This window comes from Pan troglodytes, chromosome 4 (genome assembly GCF_028858775.2).
Source record: "Pan troglodytes isolate AG18354 chromosome 4, NHGRI_mPanTro3-v2.0_pri, whole genome shotgun sequence".
NCBI classification, from domain to species: domain Eukaryota; kingdom Metazoa; phylum Chordata; class Mammalia; order Primates; family Hominidae; genus Pan; species Pan troglodytes.
Genome location: NC_072402.2, coordinates 36,753,947 through 36,772,134, shown reverse-complemented (window position 1 = coordinate 36,772,134; position 18,188 = coordinate 36,753,947). Strand labels below are relative to the sequence as shown.

At 38.4% G+C, this 18,188-nt stretch overlaps 1 protein-coding gene and 1 pseudogene across 2 annotated transcripts in view; one reads left to right on the top strand and one right to left on the bottom strand.

The window, feature by feature from the left end:
• JMY (junction mediating and regulatory protein, p53 cofactor) overlaps positions 1-18,188 on the top strand; it is a 94,413-nt gene that overhangs the window by 42,905 nt on the left and 33,320 nt on the right. For both annotated transcript variants that reach the window (XM_517685.9, XM_063811136.1), the window contains exons 3-4: positions 11,044-11,194; positions 12,053-12,222. In XM_517685.9, the coding sequence (XP_517685.5) occupies positions 11,044-11,194; positions 12,053-12,222 (321 nt within the window). The remainder of the gene's footprint in view (positions 1-11,043; positions 11,195-12,052; positions 12,223-18,188) is intronic.
• On the bottom strand, positions 5,015-5,888 carry LOC462382 (small ribosomal subunit protein eS1-like; annotated as a pseudogene).

Here is an 18,188-nt window from a genome sequence, read left to right as displayed (position 1 = left end):
CAGCCAGGCATGGATCATGCCTGTAATCCCAGCACTTTGGGAGGCTGAGGCAGGCAGATCACCTGAGGTCAGGAGTTCAAGACCAGCCTAGTCAACATGGTGAAACCCCATCTCTACTAAAAATACAAAAATTAGCTGAGCATGGTAGTGCATGCCTGTAGTCCCAGCTACTCGAAGGGCTGAGGCAGGAGAATCACTTTAACCTGGGAGGTGGAGGTTGCAGTGAGCCGAGATTGCACCACTGCACTCCAGCCTGGGCGACACAGCAAGACTCTGTCTCAAAAATAAAATTAAATTTTTTCCCCCACAACATGGGTGAAAAAGCATTTTTTGAGGCAAGCATTTAAGGGTTTGATTTTACAGGTGACCTTAAATGTTATGTGTAATTCATATATAAATGTTGCTGAACTAGAACATTAAAATTGTCTTTTTACCTAATAGGTTAAGTTGGAATATCATTATGTAAGATTGAGTATTTGAGAAAATTAGCAATTACTTTGAGAACCTTATGCGTGGGGACAGGGGTGAGTATATTTGAAAAGGTATGAGAAAGTAAGGTTGTCTGTGTGTCTTATTTTCTCTTTACTAACGTATCAGGGTGGAGAGTAGGACAGTCACACGACTTAGACATACTCCTTTATCAATACTTTTGAAAAATAACTGTGCTGTCAGCTTTTTGAGGGGGGGATTTGTTTTGGTCAGTCAGTTTTATCATAAATTTGGCATTTGGGTTAAAACAGCAACATGGAACAAATAATTTTTAGATGTTGGAAATTCCTGTTTTGTTTTGTTTTGTTTTGTTTTTTTGAGACAGCATCTTTGTCACCTGGGCTGGAGTACAGTGGCATGATCTCAGCTCACTGCAGTCTCGATGTCCTGGGTTCAAGCAGTCTTCCCACCTCAGCCCCACAAGTAGCTGGGACTATGGGCGCATGCCACCACGCCCAGCTGTTTTTTGTCGTAGTTTTTGTGCGGAGGTCTCCATCTGTTGCCCAGGCTGGTCCAGAACTCTTGAACTCCAGCAATCTGCCCACCTTGATTGCCCAAAGTGCTGGGATTATAGGCATGAGCCACTGCCCAGCCTGGAAATTCCTGTTTCTTTAAATGAATCATGGATATTTGTCTGCTAAGAACTTGACTAGAAGGCCAGGAATAAACTGGACGACTTGGATACCCACCTACTTTAGACTGCTGCATTGTTTAGCAGACATAATCTCTGTAGCACAGCACTGACTATCCAGAATCTGTACACATTCTTTTACATAATTATATCATGATTTGTATTGGGTATTAATATTAGCAAATTGGTTGACCCTACTTGTCAGCCTGTATTGTCCACTAGCATCACTTAACTGCTACATTTTTCCTGGGAAGTAGAATGTAGGTGAAGAGGAACAGAAAACATATTTTGAAAATTTGTGTCTTTTCTGACAGTAAAAATGGTATTTCACTGCATTTCTTTTTCTAAGACATTGAGAAAATGCCCCATCAATCATGACTATTCTTTTATTCTTGATCCTACTTGTGAATTTGCAGATATGTTTTTGTTAGCCAACAACTAGATTTAGTTAGCAACTCATACATTACATTAGATTGAGTGTGTCGTATTGCTTTAAAAAGATCCGCTAATTTAATTATCACACAACCTTGTAAGTTGGGTACTCTTATTATTTGTATTTTCCTACTTCATAGATAAGAAAACTAATATTGGGATAATTATGTACTTGTTCACAGCTAATTTGTAAGTGGTAGAACTGATACAGTACTCAAATCAGGCATTTCTGATTCCAAAGATTTTTTTTTTTAACTGCATTACTGGTTACTTGTTACTTCTAAGTTAAAAAATCTACTCAGATTTTTTAAATCTGGAGGAGCTAAAAAAAAATAAAAGCAAGTATAATTGATTAGCAAAGTAGTTGTTTTAAGTATTACTAAGATGTATTAGTAATAGAAAAAAAGAAAATAATTTATTTTTATTTTTATTTATTTATGTTTTTGAGTCTCGCTCTGTTGCCCAGGCTGGAGTGCAGTGGCGCGATTTTGGCTCACCGCAAGCTCCGCCTCCTGGGTTCGTGCCATTCTCCTGCCTCAGCTTCCCGAGTAGCTGGGACTACACGCGCCTGCCACCGCACCCGGCTAATTTTTTGTATTTTTAGTAGAGACGGGGTTTCACTGTGTTGGCCAGGATGGTCTCGATCTCCTGATCTCGTGATCCACCCACCTCGGCCTCCCAAAGTGCTGGGATTACAGGCGTGAGTCACTGTGCCCAGCCAAGAAATTAAATTTTTTTTTTTTTTTTTACTTTTAAAACCTTTTTGTTAAAAACTGGAGCACAATCACACATCTAGGGCCTACCCAGGATCAGGATCATCGAGATGTCACTAGGCCAATCAAACAGATTTTTCAGCTCCAATATAATTTTATCAAACCCCTATTGTATATGTGTTTCATTGTTGACTGAAACATCATCACGCAGCACGTGACTATAATAGAATAATTTTCGGCAATGCAAAGGAATGAACTGATGGACACAGCATGGGTAAATCTTAAAATCATGCTAAGTCAAAGAAGCCAAATACAAAAGAATATATAATGCATAAAGGGGGATGGACTTAAAAGGGGCACGAAGAATCTTTTGGAGTTGATGGAAATGGTCAGTATTTGATTAATGTTGTTTCAGAGGTGTATACAGCTGTCAAAACTCATTGAGTTGACCACTCTAAATGGATTCACTTGGTTGTATATAAATTAAGCCATAGTAAAATTGCTTACAGGAAATATGCTGAGGAAAAGACATCTAACACAAAGAGCATAAACTTTGTGATACCTTTATTTGAAATTCTAGGCCAGGTGTGGTGGCTCATGCCTGTAATCCCAGCACTTTGGGAGGCCGAGGCGGGCGGATCACAAGGTCAGGAGATGGAGACCATCCTGGCTAACACGGTGAAACCCTGTCTCTACTAAAAATACAAAAAAATTGGCCGGTCATGGTGGTGGGCACCTGTAGTCCCAGCTACTTGGGAGGCTAAGGCAGGAGAATGACATGAACTTGGGAGGTGGAGCTTGCAGTGAGCCGAGATCATGCCACTGCATTCCAACCTGGGTGACAGAGCGAGACACCGTCTCAAAAAATAAAAAAAAAATAAGAAATTCTAGAAATGATGATTTTGATCTGTACTAACAGAAAGCTAAATAATTGTTGCCTTGGGTGGCTTAGGGGAAATTGACAGGGAGCAAGCACCACAGACGACTTTGGAGTGATTCTTTAAATCTAGATTTTAGTGATAAAAATGAATGTACACGTTTGTCAAAATCAATCACAATTTACATTCAAAATGTTGCCTTTTGTATGCAAGTTATATCTCAATAAACGTGATTTTTTAAAAAAAGTTAAATGTGAAGAATGTACACACTTATATAAGAAGCACACAAAATGGGGTGATCAGTGCCTAAAGATACATGTAAAAAGAGGGACTATCTAGTGCTTCACTATTGAAGAATGAATAAGAATTTTCAGTAGGAAGTGGGTACGTTACAATCTCTGTCAGAGATTGGAATAGAGACTATTCCTGATGAAGAGATGTACAAAGAGGAATGGTTTAGTGCTTATACTTAGTGCTTGTGCTTTAACCAGGTAATGTGGTATTGGCACTAACTTAATTGAATCTTCACACCAATCCAGCACCATTGATGGTTGCCAGAAAGTAGCGTGGTTGGGATTGAACACGTGTTTGATAGCAAAACCTGCTGTTATCCACAGGGTGTGAATTGTTTGGTATGCTTTTAGTCTAAGGATTTATAGTATGAAGATGAGAGGAAAGATGGTTGGAATGTTATTATATTCTATGGACAGTTGTGTCTGTTGGGTTCTAATCAAAATATCAAACCGGTTATTTCAACAGAGAATGATAATAATAATAATTATTATTATTATTATTTTGAGACGGAGTTTCACTCTTGTTGCCCAGGCTGGAGTGCAGTGGTGCAATCTCACCGCAACCTCTGCTTCCCGGGTTCAAGCAATTCTCCTGCCTCAGCCTCCCGGAGTAGCTGGGATTACAGGCATGCGCCGCAATGCCTGGCTAATTTTGTATTTTTTAGTAGAGGGGGGGGTTTCCTCCATGTTAGGCTGGTCTCGAACTCCCGACCTCAGGTGATCCACCCGCCTCTGCCTCCCAAAGTGCTGGGATTACAGGTGTGAGCCACTGCACCCAGCCGTCAACAGAGAGAATTTAATATAAAGAATTTGTTAACTAGGTATAAAGTTGTTAACCAAATAATTGACCTTTTCTCTTTATGAAGAGCTTGATTTCCAATGGTTTCATTAACCTAGGTATTAAAGTATGATAGAAAAGAAGAGAACTTGGCATCCCAAATGTATAATGTATTTATATTTGTTTTTACATTTAATATTTATGATATTAACATAATATCTCACCTGTTAAGCATTAAGCAGCTCCTGCCTACCCAGCATTATTTTAGGCCAGGAAGTCTTTCTGAGATAGACACCCCTTTAGGGAGCTCACAGATTCTAAGTCTACTACATTGGGTCTCAAAAATGTGATCACCTGACTAGTAGTATCAGTATAACCTGGAATCCTGTTAGAAATACAGATTCTTGGGCTTCACCTCAGATCTTCTCTACTGAAACTCTAGGAATGGACCTCAGCAATCTTTGTTTTGACAAGCTTTCCAGGTGATTATGATACACACTTAAGTTTGAGAACCACTAGCCTAATAAAACAGGACTTGAAACAGCTTAGGGATTTCACATACTGAACTGAAGGTTACAATTTTTCTGGGTCTGAGTTTTTCTGGGTCTTACCAAATTGACTGCAGTATTAAATCTACAAAACTTCAAAAGTCAGTTAAAAACAGCATTAAAAAGTGCAAAAAGCGTGTTTGTATTCTTTGTATTTGTAGCTATAAACACATTTTGAAGGTAAAGATATTAATCCAACAGCAAGGTACAAGTTACTTTCTTTCTTTTTTTTTATTTTTTTATTTTATTTTTATTTTTTTTCACAAATAGCACTTTTTATTTACCACTATTTGAAGTCTGAACTTTAAACAGATTCTTGGACTGGTGGTTCAAAACCATCAGCTCGTTCAACTTTAGCACCTCTCTCATCCCCAGTGGCTTTTCCAGAACTACTGCCTTCACCATGAAGCTCCATGAGCTTTCCCAATTCAAACTTGGGCTTCTTCAGCATTTTTACTTTTCTAACGAAGACATCATGGAGAGGATAGATTGGCAAGCCTTTTCTATGTCTTTTCCAATGCTGTCTGGAATCAATTTATTGACCACTTCTTTCAAGGCATTTGTCTGCCCCTCTCGGGTCATGATTTCCATCATCTTCTTCCGGATTTGGCGGACCTGTTGGTGCTGGGCATAAGAGGTCTTCTGTATCTGATTGTTGCGTTTTTTAGTAAAACCAACACAGAACAGACGAAGCAAGTAACCATTGATAGTCCTGACATCAACGTGAGCTTCAATCATTGTCTGCCATTTTTTGACCATGGAACACATTTTGTCACAGGTAAGATCCATGCCATGGAAGTTAGGCAGTTTTTACCCCGAACATCTTCAGTAATCAGCTTGAATTTTCTAAGTGCAACTTCATCATTCTGCAAATCAGCAAGACTCACTTCAAACACACGACCCTTGAGACCATCAGATGCAATTTTGGTTCCTTGGGTCCTGGTGATGAGCATCTTTCCAATATTTCTTATATTGAACATAGCAGGTGCTTTCACATTATACCAATCTTTCTTAGAAAATGGATCAACCACTTTCTTCTTGGCCCCCTTTTTGCTGCCTTTCGTAAGGTGCTTGTTCTTGCCAACCGCCATGGTGCTGGTCAGAGAGCCAAAAGGAAGTTACTTTCAAATGAAAGTAAAATGAAGTTGAAACTAGACGAACCTCTAGATTTTTAAATCCAGTGTCTTTAATGGGTCAGAGCCAGCTGGCCTATACTCATCATCTTGATCAATCGTAAGCACTTCAGACAGATTGTCCAACTTATTTTTAAATACTTCCTGAAAGTAAATAAGCTAGAAACTGGAAGGCACTTGCATTTCTTTCTGTTGTAGCCAGTCACCTCATTTTACCAATTGTCTCCTAGTAAATTCTTGAATGTGCATTTCATTCTTATCCCAACCCCCAGGGCAAGTCTGTAGGTGCCTTTCTGTGAAATAGAAAACTGCACCCCCTGCCCCCCACCCGCCCACTGCCAGTCACCCATCAAACAAATTAGGAAAGAGCCCTTTTTCATCAAGTGTAGAAATACACATGGCCTGGCAAAAGCATGGGTGCATTTCAGTATCTACTCCACCCCCTTGGCTGGGTGCTATTTATTGTGCAGGGTGCAGTTTTTACCACTGTATGCATCCACCACATGCACACTGTGAACTAGGTAGTGCCACCATTTTACATTAAGATACTCATATCTCACCTGAGCTATACTTTCCTTTAGTTCACTTGAGTTTCGATTTCTCTAACTTTTTTTTTTTTTAAGCATAGTTTCTCACACTTGGCTTAGCTATAAGAATCTCTCAACAATATTTGCTCTGAATATAAAAACCCATGAATAGATACTAAGCTAATCATGTTGTTAGATCATTCAAGAGTCATCTTCAGGCAACTCCAGGGTCTGGAATATTTGCATTGTGGGTGCTGTTATATTAGTATATTCACAGTTTTTTCCCCCTCATCTTCTTCATAATGGTACATTCACAGATTTATCTTGGCATTGTTTTACCAAAGAATCTAAGGTGGATTTCCCCCCTACTGTGTTTCTTACATAAAAGCCAGTATCCAAGTGCTGTGCTTCATAATAATTCCACGTCAGATAATTTGTATTTATAAACTAATTTCGCTATCCTAGCTGACATGCGCTTTTTTCCGTGTTAAAAACAGGCACTGTTTTCTTTCTAGCACTGAAATTGAAAACAGAGGTGTCATTGTTTTTAGCACATGATCCATCTAACCAGTGCTGCACATCTTCAAATTTGCCAAGTTAGGAAAAGTACTTAGTACCCTTGTTTAATGTCTTAGGTACAATAAACTATTAAACCAGTTGCTTACGAGTTGGCTGCAACATTGAAGCTACGAAACTTCAAAAGTCAGTTAAAAGACAGCATTAAAAAGCATAGAAAGCATGTTTATGTTCTTTGTATTTGTAGCTGTACTCATAAAGGTAAAGACATTAATCCACAACAAAGTACAAGTTACTTTCAAATAACTTGCCACAGGTTTAAAAAAAATTTTTTTTGCCTCTTCAAAAAGCCTCAAGGCTGGGCGCAGTGGCTCACGCCTGTAATCCCAGCACTTCGAGAGGCCGAGGTGGGCAAATCACCTGAGGTCAGGAGTTCAAGACCAGCCTGGCCAACGTCGTGAAACCCCATCTCTACTAAAAATAAAAATAAATTAGCCGGGTGTGGTGGCGTGCTCGTGTAATCCCAACTACTCAGGAAGCTGAGGCAGGAGACTTGCTTGAGACCGGGAGTTGGAGGTTGCAGTGAGCTGAGATTGCACCACTGCACTCCAGTGTGGGTGACAGAGCAAGACTCCATAAAAAAAAAAAAAAAAAAATCCATAATGCAAGTTTTACACTTTTCTTTCGATAAATGGTACATGGACTTAACCATGCAAGTAAGAATGATTTTTGTACTAAGATTTTTGAATTCTGAACACTATTAAATTTCTGTTCCATAGTTGTATCTGTTGAGAGCTAATCAGAAAAACTAGTTATTTCAACAGAGAGAATCTAATATAAAGAATTTGTTAATTAGGTATAAAGTTGTTAACCAGATAATTGAGAAGGCAAGAAAGTAACTCTAAGGTACTTCCAGAGGAAGCAATTGTAAAAACAGCTACCACTCCTAGGGTTGGAGAAACAAAGAGAAGGGGTTGGAATTATTAAAACTGAAGCATAGAGGAGGAACCCCGTGGAGCTGACCTGAAAAAGAGGGCATTGCTTGCCTGGTGCTCAATGGAGAGACCTAGTTCTCAGAGGATTCAGTACTGAGGGGTTGGTTTGTCTTGGGGGTTGTACTATGAGCCTAGGGTTGAAAAAACTGCAAATTAGATTCCGTTACTGCTTCAGAAAGGAACTGCCGATGCTGGGGTGAAATAAGGCTTGGGTGATGCTGACAGGAACAGCCACCAGTTGAAGTCAAGGGATGCAGATAGAAGCATATCTCCTCCCTCTTCCAAACTCTTCTGTTGGCAAAGGCTAAATGTGATTTGCACTCTCAAACCTAGCATCACAAGACAGAAGGATGAACTTGGAGATGATAGACAAGAATGTACACACATCTTCAGACTTTCAAAGTTAGGGGGAACTAGCTTAAGGTTTTAGGTACAATCGACTAATTACGGATCTTTAACCTTTGGACAGATGTTACAGCTGCTGAGTTTTAAAAGTCAGTTTAAGGCTGGGCATGGTGGTGTGCACTTGTAGTCTCAGCTTGCTGGGAGACTGAGGCAGGAGGACACTTGAGGCTGAGAGTTTGAGGCTGCAGTGCGCTAATGATTGTGCCTGTGACTAGCCCCTGCACTCCAGCCTGGGCAACATAGTGAGACCCCCATCTCTAAAGAAAAGAAAAATTTAAAGTCAGTTAAACAGCAGCTTAAAAGAAAAGCATACTGGGCATTCGAGTATTTCACCTTCTGTATATTTGAATATATTAAGGTAGCAAACTATCTTCACATAATTGTCAAAGGATTTAGACTTTTCAAAAAAGGTATAACTTCACTAATTTCCATTTGTCTTTTCTTTGTATTGTTAAATAAAGTGTAATCATGTCATTGAGAAGAACTTCTATTATAATATCCTGAGTAAGGGATTTAAGTTTTGACTTGTATCATTATTAAATTTCTATCCCATACTTGTAAATACTAATTGTATGCTTTTAAACCTGTATGTTTTAAATTCAGAGGTAATTGCAATAAAAGAAAGCACACATACCAGTTTTCTTATAGCAAACAACTCCACCAGAATCCTTAAATCTAAGATGAAGTCTAAATATGTCACTTAGTGCGTAGAATCCCACAGTGGTTTCCTGTCAAATTAAATACACGGTCCTTAGCCTGACATTTTAAATGTCTTTTAAGACAACCTCATATGATAACAACCTACTTTCCTAGTATCTCTCATTACTTTCATTTTCTCTCCTGAAAGCAAGCAGGCTGGACTGCTTTCCATCCCTTAGCAGGCACAAAAATTTTTAGGCTTTTGCTCAGATTGCTCCTCACCTCTCGCGTGCCTTTTCAGTGGTTTTTCTCTCCTTATGTACCTGTCAAAATCCCACCCCTTCTTCAAAGCCATCTGCAGTTAATGAACCTCAATGAAGTTTGTCCTCATCTACACAAATGATATTCTTTCCCCACAATACCTTTTATTTTTCTCAAAGGTGTTTTACCCAGAGACAACTTAACCATCTTTAGTATCTGGCTAAAATTCTGTTAATATAAAATTCTACTCTTAATATTTCCAGATATTACTCATTATTCCCTTTCGAAAGTCTGCCCAGACTTTGCACCCAGATTTCTACACCTGATGCTCCCCTTGATGTCTTAGGCATGCTCACTCATGACTTTTTTTTTTGTTTTTTTGGTATTCTAATTCTTCTTTTTGTTTTGTTTTGTTTTTTTTTGTTTGTTTGTTTTTAGTAGAGATGGGGTCCTGCTATGGTACCCATGCTGGTCTCCAACTCCTGGTCACAAGCAATCCTCCCTGTCTGTCTGGGAGCAAAAGGAAAGCAGTTTTTGCGGGACTCAGCTCCCAAGCTTATCTTGCCCTTTGATATAGTGAGTTTGGGGTCCTGAGATTTTATTTTCCTTTCACAGCATTGTTTAGAGACTATGGGTTGTAGGCCAGGTGTGGTGGCTCAAGCCTGTAATCCCAGCACTTTGGGAGGCTGTGGCGGTCGGATCATTTGAGGTCAGGAGTTCGAGACCAGGCTGGCCAACATGACAAAACCCCATCTATAATAAAAATACAAAAATTAGCCGAGTGTGGTGGCGGGCATCTGTAATCCCAGCTACTCAGGAGGCTGAGGCAGGAGAATCACTTGAACCTGGGAGGCGGAGGTTGCTGCAAGCCAAGATCGCACTACTGTACTCCAACCTGGACAACAAAGCGAGACGCCGTCTCAAAAAAAAAAAAAAAAAAGAGAATATGGGTTGTATTATTTCTACCTTCAGAATTCATTACTAGCTTTTTAGTGGCTTAATTATACTTGATCAGTGTTTTTTTAAGTGTGTCATGGGTGGGTTAACATTTTGCCTGTTTTTTTTTTAATTTATCCTAATAAAGTTGTCATTGGCTTCATATATAACTTGCTGATAGCTATTTCTCTGTATATGGTAAAGCAAGATTGTATGTATAAGTGATCCATTGCAGTTCTTGATTGTACCTTTCTTCCATGTTAAAACATACCTATGTAGTGTTTTGAAATATACTTTTAATATTATCACTTCTTTAAATTTTGTTTTAGCATTCACCCGGTTCATTCCTGTCCGTCCTTTGATTTTCAGCTATCTGAGCCACCGTGCCTGGCCTTCCTCTGTTATTGTTATCTAAAGTCTTTTCAGTATGCATATAGGCTGGTTTTTATATTGTCATTGTGAAAATCCAGGTTTTCAATTGTTTTATATAGTGGCTGTTAAGGAAATAAACAATTTAAGTAATTTGGGGGGGTCATAAGTAAGTCTTAACCAAAAAAGATATTTTATCATAGAGGAGGAAATAAATTCCTCATCGAGACACCTAAAAACAATCAGTCTTAACATATTGGTATATATTCTTTGCCTACGTATGGAGTGAGAGGGGGATGGAAGAAAGGGCAAAATGGGGAGTAGGTTTCTATGTCAAATATCTTCAGTATTATTGTTAATTCACTTGTTTTGTAAACTAATAGCTTATCCTCTTGAGCAGGGAAGAACAAGTATTCTTTGTGGTATATAAACTTTAAATGTTTGAGGAATGAGTAGAAGAAAGACTTGAACTTCTTAATTTTTTCTTTTTCTCTCTGAAGATTTCCATGGAGAATGATTATCTGGGACCTCGAAGAATTGAGAGTCTACAAAAAGAAGATGCTGATTGGCAGCGGAAAGCTCACATGGCTGTACTGTCTATTCAAGATCTTACTGTCAAGTACTTTGAAATAACAGCTAAAGCTCAAAAAGGTAGGTTTCTCAGTAAATTTATCCTTTAGGTATTTTTGAAAATGAGTGGTTAAGTATTTTATGTTCAGAAAAATTACATAGAAAAGTATATAAAGATCACTCATAATCCCAGCAATTAGAGAAAACCACTATTAGCAAATTAAGGCACATCCTATCAGTCTTTTCATAGATACATATATTTAAATATATATAATTTAAATATGAATAGTAAATAATTGTGTTTCTACTAACATACTGAGGAAAAAACCATAAAACCTCACAGAATTAATGCTTTCCTGGAAACTTTGAAAGTTAATAACACCGGACATGTGAGAGTATTTTTAAAGTTTCTGAAAGCTAATTTTATAAGTGTTTTAACTGCAGAACGTTATTTCTGAGGACAGATTGAAGACATTAGAATCTAAGATACTCTCAAATTATGTTTTAGAAATGTCGGCCGGGCACGGTGGCTCACGCCTGTAATCCTAGCACTTTGGGAGGCCGAGGCAGGTGGATCACGAGGTCAAGAGTTCAAGACCAGCCTGGCCAAGATGGTGAAACCCCATCTCTACTAAAAATACAAAAATCAGCCGGGCATGGTGGTGGGTGCCTGTAATCCCAGCTACTCGGGAGGCTGAGGCAGAGAATTGCTTGAACCCGGGAGGCGGAGGTTGCAGTGAGCTGAGATCGCGCCACTGCACTCCAGCCTGGGCAACAGAGCGAGACTCCATCTCATAAAAGAAAAAAAGAAAAAAGTTATAAGCAGTTTATCATGACAGCAGGATTTGTTTCTCTTTGTGTGGTCAGTGAAATCTTTTTCAAATGCTTCAGTATTAAGTTGTTATTTGTCTTAATTTCTCTTTAAAAAATTATTAATAGCTGTGTATGATCGAATGCGAGCTGATCAGAAGAAATTTGGTAAAGCATCATGGGCAGCGGCTGCTGAACGGATGGAAAAACTCCAGTATGCAGTTTCTAAGGAAACTTTGCAGATGATGAGAGCTAAAGAGATATGCTTGGAACAGCGGAAACATGCACTAAAGGAAGAGGTAACAAAAATCATCAGAAAAATAAAATCAGAAAAAGTTACAGTTTGTCATTTTAATCTTTGCACAAGACATTTTTTTGATTCGATAGACAGTGATTTTATGCCATCTTCATGAGATGAAAACACTTAGAATAGGTCCTGTGACTTAAGTTGTCATTAGAAGAGTTAGACGTAGCGTATTTCACAGCATCACAGTGTGATGGTTGGCAGCACTGCACTGTTGATCAGAGGGGCCAGCATCAGAATTTCTTAGTTGCTGTAAAGTTTTTAATACTGTAAAAACGTAAAGCTTTCCAGCAATTATTAAGAAAGTATCACTGACCAGAGAAATTCAGTAAAATTTCTAAGGCAGTGGCATTTTGTTAGGATTGATTATATAATGCTTTTATACCATTACATTTTGGAACTTCCCATTTTATTCCTACTGGAACACACTGGTCTCCCCCATCTCCCACCACCTCTGTACCCGCTACAGTCACTGTCTATCCTTTTTTACTATTGACAGTTATAAATATTCATACCCATTTTGTGGGTTGCCCTCATTGGCTTGAAAACACAGTACATATTTATTAAAGTAGCACATTTTAGTTGCTAGAGAAGAACAAATCATCATCTCTGCTTTAGTTATAAGAATACAGCATTATGTAAAATATGTGTTTTTTTGGCTTAGGTTGTACAGCAAGATGGTTCTCATTGACATTTTTGAAGTGCTTATGCTCATATACACTTTTTGTTGATGGATTTTTATCATTATTTCATTTCCCCCTTATTTTTATTTGCTGGTTATTAGAAGGTAAAATTGGAACTTGGCTTATCCGGGAAATTGTTCACACTTTATATTCAGAATCGCTGTGCTTGGATTTCATCCCCATCTCATGTTCCCCTGAGGCATTTCTACTATAATATCCTTTTCTAATTAGCTTGTTCCCCTCATGTTACTGGCTCTCTGGAGTTGTCTTAAATTCTAGAACTTTTAAACTTAAGTCCCTCTTTTTGCTTATAATAGAGTACCACCTTTATCTTCATCTTTGTTGTTGTTGTTGAAACAGTGTCTCATTCTGTCACCCAGGCTGGAGTGCGATCACAACTCACTGCAGCCCTGACCTCTTGGGGCTCAAGCAGTCCTACCTCAGGCTCCTGAGTAGCAGGCACACACCCCCCCAACACCTTGCAAATTTTTATTTATTTACTTATTTTTTGTAGAGACGAGGTCTCCCTATATTGCCCAGGCTCATCTTGAACTCCTGGGCTCAAGCAGTCCTTCTGCATCTGTCTCCCAAAGTGCTGGAGTTAAGGTCCATGCCCAGCCCATCTTCATTATATTATCTAGCATTATTGTTCTAACCTGGCTAACACTGAGTTATTCTGTCAGTGGACAGCTGCCTAAGAGAGCAGGGGAGGGTAAGATTTCTGACTACTCTTACTGTAGTTGGTCTAGAGTAGTAGAGGAAAAACGAGCATGAAATGGGTCCTGAGAGTTTGAGATGATTATCTTGGGGAGTGGGGGGGGTCCTATTCCCTGGGGCTGTCCCATTAATGTAATAGTCTGGATTGTATTTGAATTCTTCACAGTATTTGTTAAAACTGCCAGCTGTCATTCTTGCCAGGTTTATGCTTGTTTTGTGTATAATTTAGATAGGTATTGTGCTTTGTATCTATGTGTGGTGATGTACCAATTTTATTAGCATTAATTTAACATGCCCACATTACTCATGAGAAAGAGAGTAAATGTGAATTATTAAGCCCATTCCAGAACAGTGCTTTGCCAGTAGAGGTTTTGCAAAACAGTACTACCCTGTGATTTGTCCCCATAGGTTATTTTTAAAACAAAGTTCTTGATGTGACAAAATTAAGACAACCCTAAAAATGAAAATGTTTTTAATTTAAATTTAATTTAAAAATTAAATGTAAAGTATTTCAGAATATTTGCCACAAGCGTAATACCGTACTTGAAATAAATGTTCTGAATTAACACTGAAATATTAAATATTACCTAAGCAGGCAAAATTCTGTTTGACTTGAAAGAATTAACTGCTCTTAGGAGTTGATACTGTTCCTTTTAATTTATACCCCCTTTAACTTTTTTTTTTTTTAATTAATTTAGTTAGTTAAAATAGAGACAGAGTCTTGCTGTGTTGCCTAGGCTGTTCTCTAACTCATGGCCTCAGGAGACCCCTCATGTCATGGACTCCCAAAGTTCTGAGATTATAGGTGTGAGCCACTGCGTCTGGCGCTGAGTCTTAATTATAATCATTCTTACCCCTTTTAGGTCATTCTTGCCCCTTTAAGAATATGACAACCCTGTACTCAGAGTAATGTACATATATATGCAATTTTGCACACAATTTTAGTAGGTTCTCAAATCATCTATATCTGAGCCTCTTATTTCAGAATGACTGCCCATGTTCTGATTTCCTCATCAAAACTGCTGAAAATACTGGGTTTTTAGCCCAATACCTGTGAAAGAATCCTTTGTGAGTTTAACTAGTTGTAGCTACTTTATTCTACTCTTTCAATAGTATACTCCCCATCTAGATTTGGAAATAATAGCATAATCTGACCATGCAAGTAAGTCTTTATTTTCAGTTCTATATTGTTAATCCAGGTTATCAGATATAGCTTACGTTTTTTGTTTTAAACTATTGGACAAGATTAAAATACATACAACCACACAGGATTAGGAGTAGAGTATATGCTAGAAGTGTTATTAAAATAAGGATTAATGTTGAAATAAGGAGATTTTCTATATAGTTATTAATTGAAATAGATGGTGATAAAATTAAAATGCCATCATGAGGTTGGGCATGGTGGCTCACGCCTGTAATCTCAGCACTTTGGGAGGCTGAGGCGGGTAGATCACCTGAGGTCAAGAGTTCGAGACCAGCCTGACCAATATGGCAAAACCCTGTCTCTACTAAAAATACAAAAAATTAGCCAGGTGGGTGGCGTGCTCCTGTAGTCCCAGCTACTCTGGAGGCTGAGGCAGGAGAATCGCTTGAACCTGGGAGGCAGAGGCTGCAGTGAGCCGAGATTGTGCCACTGCACTCCAACAGCCTGGGTGACAGAGTGAGACTCCGTCTAAAATAAAATAAAATAAAATTAAAATTAAATGAAATAAATAAAGCCATCATGAAGCAAATCATGAAACATCTGGATGAAATTGTAGACTTCTATTTTGTGGTTAACCGGGATTAACCAGAAAACCCTTTAGATTCCAATTCGTGTGGCTGAAAGACTTTAAAAAGTATATCAGGGCCAGGCGCAGTGGCTTATGCCTGTAATCCTAGCACTTTGGGAGGCCAAGACGGGCGGATCATCTGAGGTCAGGAGTTCGAGACCAGCCTGGCCAAGATGACGAAATTCTGTCTCCACTAAAAATACCAAAAATTAGCCAGATGTGGTGGTGAGCACCTGTAATCCCAGCTACTCGGGAGGCTGAAGCAGGAGAATAGCTTGAACTCAGGAGGCACAGGTTGCAGTGAGTCGAGATGATGCCACTGCACTCAAGCCTGTGCGACAAGAGTGAAACTCTGTCTCAAAAAAAAAAAAAAAAAAAGGTATATCAGTGTGCTTTCTTTCCCTGGCAGAGGATTTTAACAATTCCCCATCTATTTATAATTCCTTGATAATTTCTCTGAACATACATAATCTAATAGAATATGAATACATACTAGTCTTGAAGATTAGCTACTTATTTTTGTCTTTCTCCTACAAGCATGTAGCTAAATTATGATTAACTAAGGTTATATTCCCCTCTTTCAGTTTTAATTCGTCAAGTATTTATTGAGCATTGATTATATACCATGGTGGATATGAGCTTAGGATTTGGACAGTGCTGTCCAGCAGAACGCCCTGTAATCATGGAAATTTTCTATGTTTACCCTCTCCAGTAGGGTAGTTTTCAGCCATATGTGGCTAATGAGCTTTTGAAATGAGGCTTATGCAACAGAGGAACAGCATTTTAAATTAAATTTAAATAACCACATGTGGCTTGTGGCTACCTTACTGAACAGAGCACCTCTATAGATCTCAGTTCTGCAAACTTAACTCTTTAGGAAAGCTTCAGTGAGTTCCTTAACCTGTCTTTGAAATGTAAATATTATATACCTTCTGGGATGTTATGATTTCATGAGTTAATGCATATAAAGCATTTGCTATAGCACTTGACATAGAGTAAGACCTGGATAAATATTAGTGATTATTACTATAATTGTATGTTATGTTTTGTGCCAGTATCCCAGAAGGGAATACAGAGAAGAAAAAGATACATAATTTCCATGCTTAAGTTGTTTACTTGCCTCAACCAACATTTCAGGGTTCACAAAGCATGCTGTTGACTAGGTGATGTGACATTTTGTATGGGCCTTGCCAGAAACTTCCAATAGTAAGAAGCTGTGATGTGGTAGACACAGCCTGAGTCTGAGCTGAGGTGGGGTTTTTGAGGTCCTTGTCCAGGCAAGGAGATTGGTTTTTAGTTTTCATTTCATTTGTCAATAAGTAGATTATTCCATAGGTGCACACTATATATTTCAAAGAGTCTAAATACAAAAAGGTAGGTTCCACTCTAAAGGCCTTAGTTTATATTAAATTCTGTTTTCACCATATGAATTCTGTTTTGGCAGCAGTTAAAGTTTAAAATGTTTTAGTCCCTGTCCTTAGTGCTTTATGTGTATTATCTTGTTAAATTCTCAAACATAACCTTTTATGCTATAAGCCCAAAACCATTATCTGAATTCCCTGAAGACAGATATATTTCAGAATCCCAGGGTTTTTTTAGATTTTAGAAAGGTAAGATAGAGCATATAACTTCAGACAAGTGTTATTAGTCCACTAATGAAACACATGGTCACATTAAATGGAATACCTAAGGATTAAAAATAGTTTATGAAAAATTCAGATCACATTTTTCCACAAATGGATTGTGAGATTTGGTTTGACATTAAATTATGGGAATTTTCCATTTTCCAGGATTTCTGACATGTGGAATTCAGATAATTCTGTCAACTTGTGTTACCCATATTTGTGCAGTTGTTACTGGTGAAACCTGTATTTATACTCAGGCTTGTCTGTTACTAATTCTCATGTTCATTCTTTCTACATAATAGGGCTAGTTTTGGTTGAAAACTTGCCCTTAACGTCATTCGCCTTGTGCTGTCCAAGGTTTTTATGACCCTTTAAAAAAAAGATATAGCCTTGCCCTGTCACCGATGCTGGAGTGCAGTGGCACGATCATAGCTCACCACAAGCTCAAACTCCTGGGACTCAGAGTCCCTACTGTCTCAGCCTCCTAAGTCACTAGGATTACAGGCACATGCCACTATGCCCAGCTATGACTTATTTTCGAACCCTCATTTCATTTCTTGTTGACTGCATATTTTCTGTAACTCAAACAGTGGTGGATGCTCAGTGAGTATTTTTTGAATGAATGATTCAGTCCACAGGTAGCTCTTTTAATAGTTCCTCTAATGTCATTGGAATTTTCTAGCACAGTAGGGTAAAAGGCAGAACAAGGGCATAATTCATTTGCATAGTTTGCAAAAAGTGCCATCTGGTTTCATGATAAAGTACAGTCAAAATAGGTATACATGAAAACTACTTTATCATTATTACACATGGTGAGAATGATTGTGGAGTCAGCAGGGTATGTTGTACTTACATGGATGTATGGACATGAATTGGTACTTCATCCCCTTACTAGATTTGCTGTAAAACAATAACAATAACACTTTGATATTTTTCCGTCTTTTTGGGCTGGTAATCCCTAATTTTTTCTAGTGGAAAGAGCACTCTTGTAGGAATCAGGAGAATTGAGTCTAGCTCAAACTTTGCTAGTCATTACCTGGATCACATTGGGAGGTTACAATTTGGTTTGGGGTACTGGTATCCTGATACTTGAAGTATGTTTAGGAGAGTAAAAGTTGAGCTAAGTTAAATTTTAAGGTGGCCAATTTTTCCTTTGAGTATTTA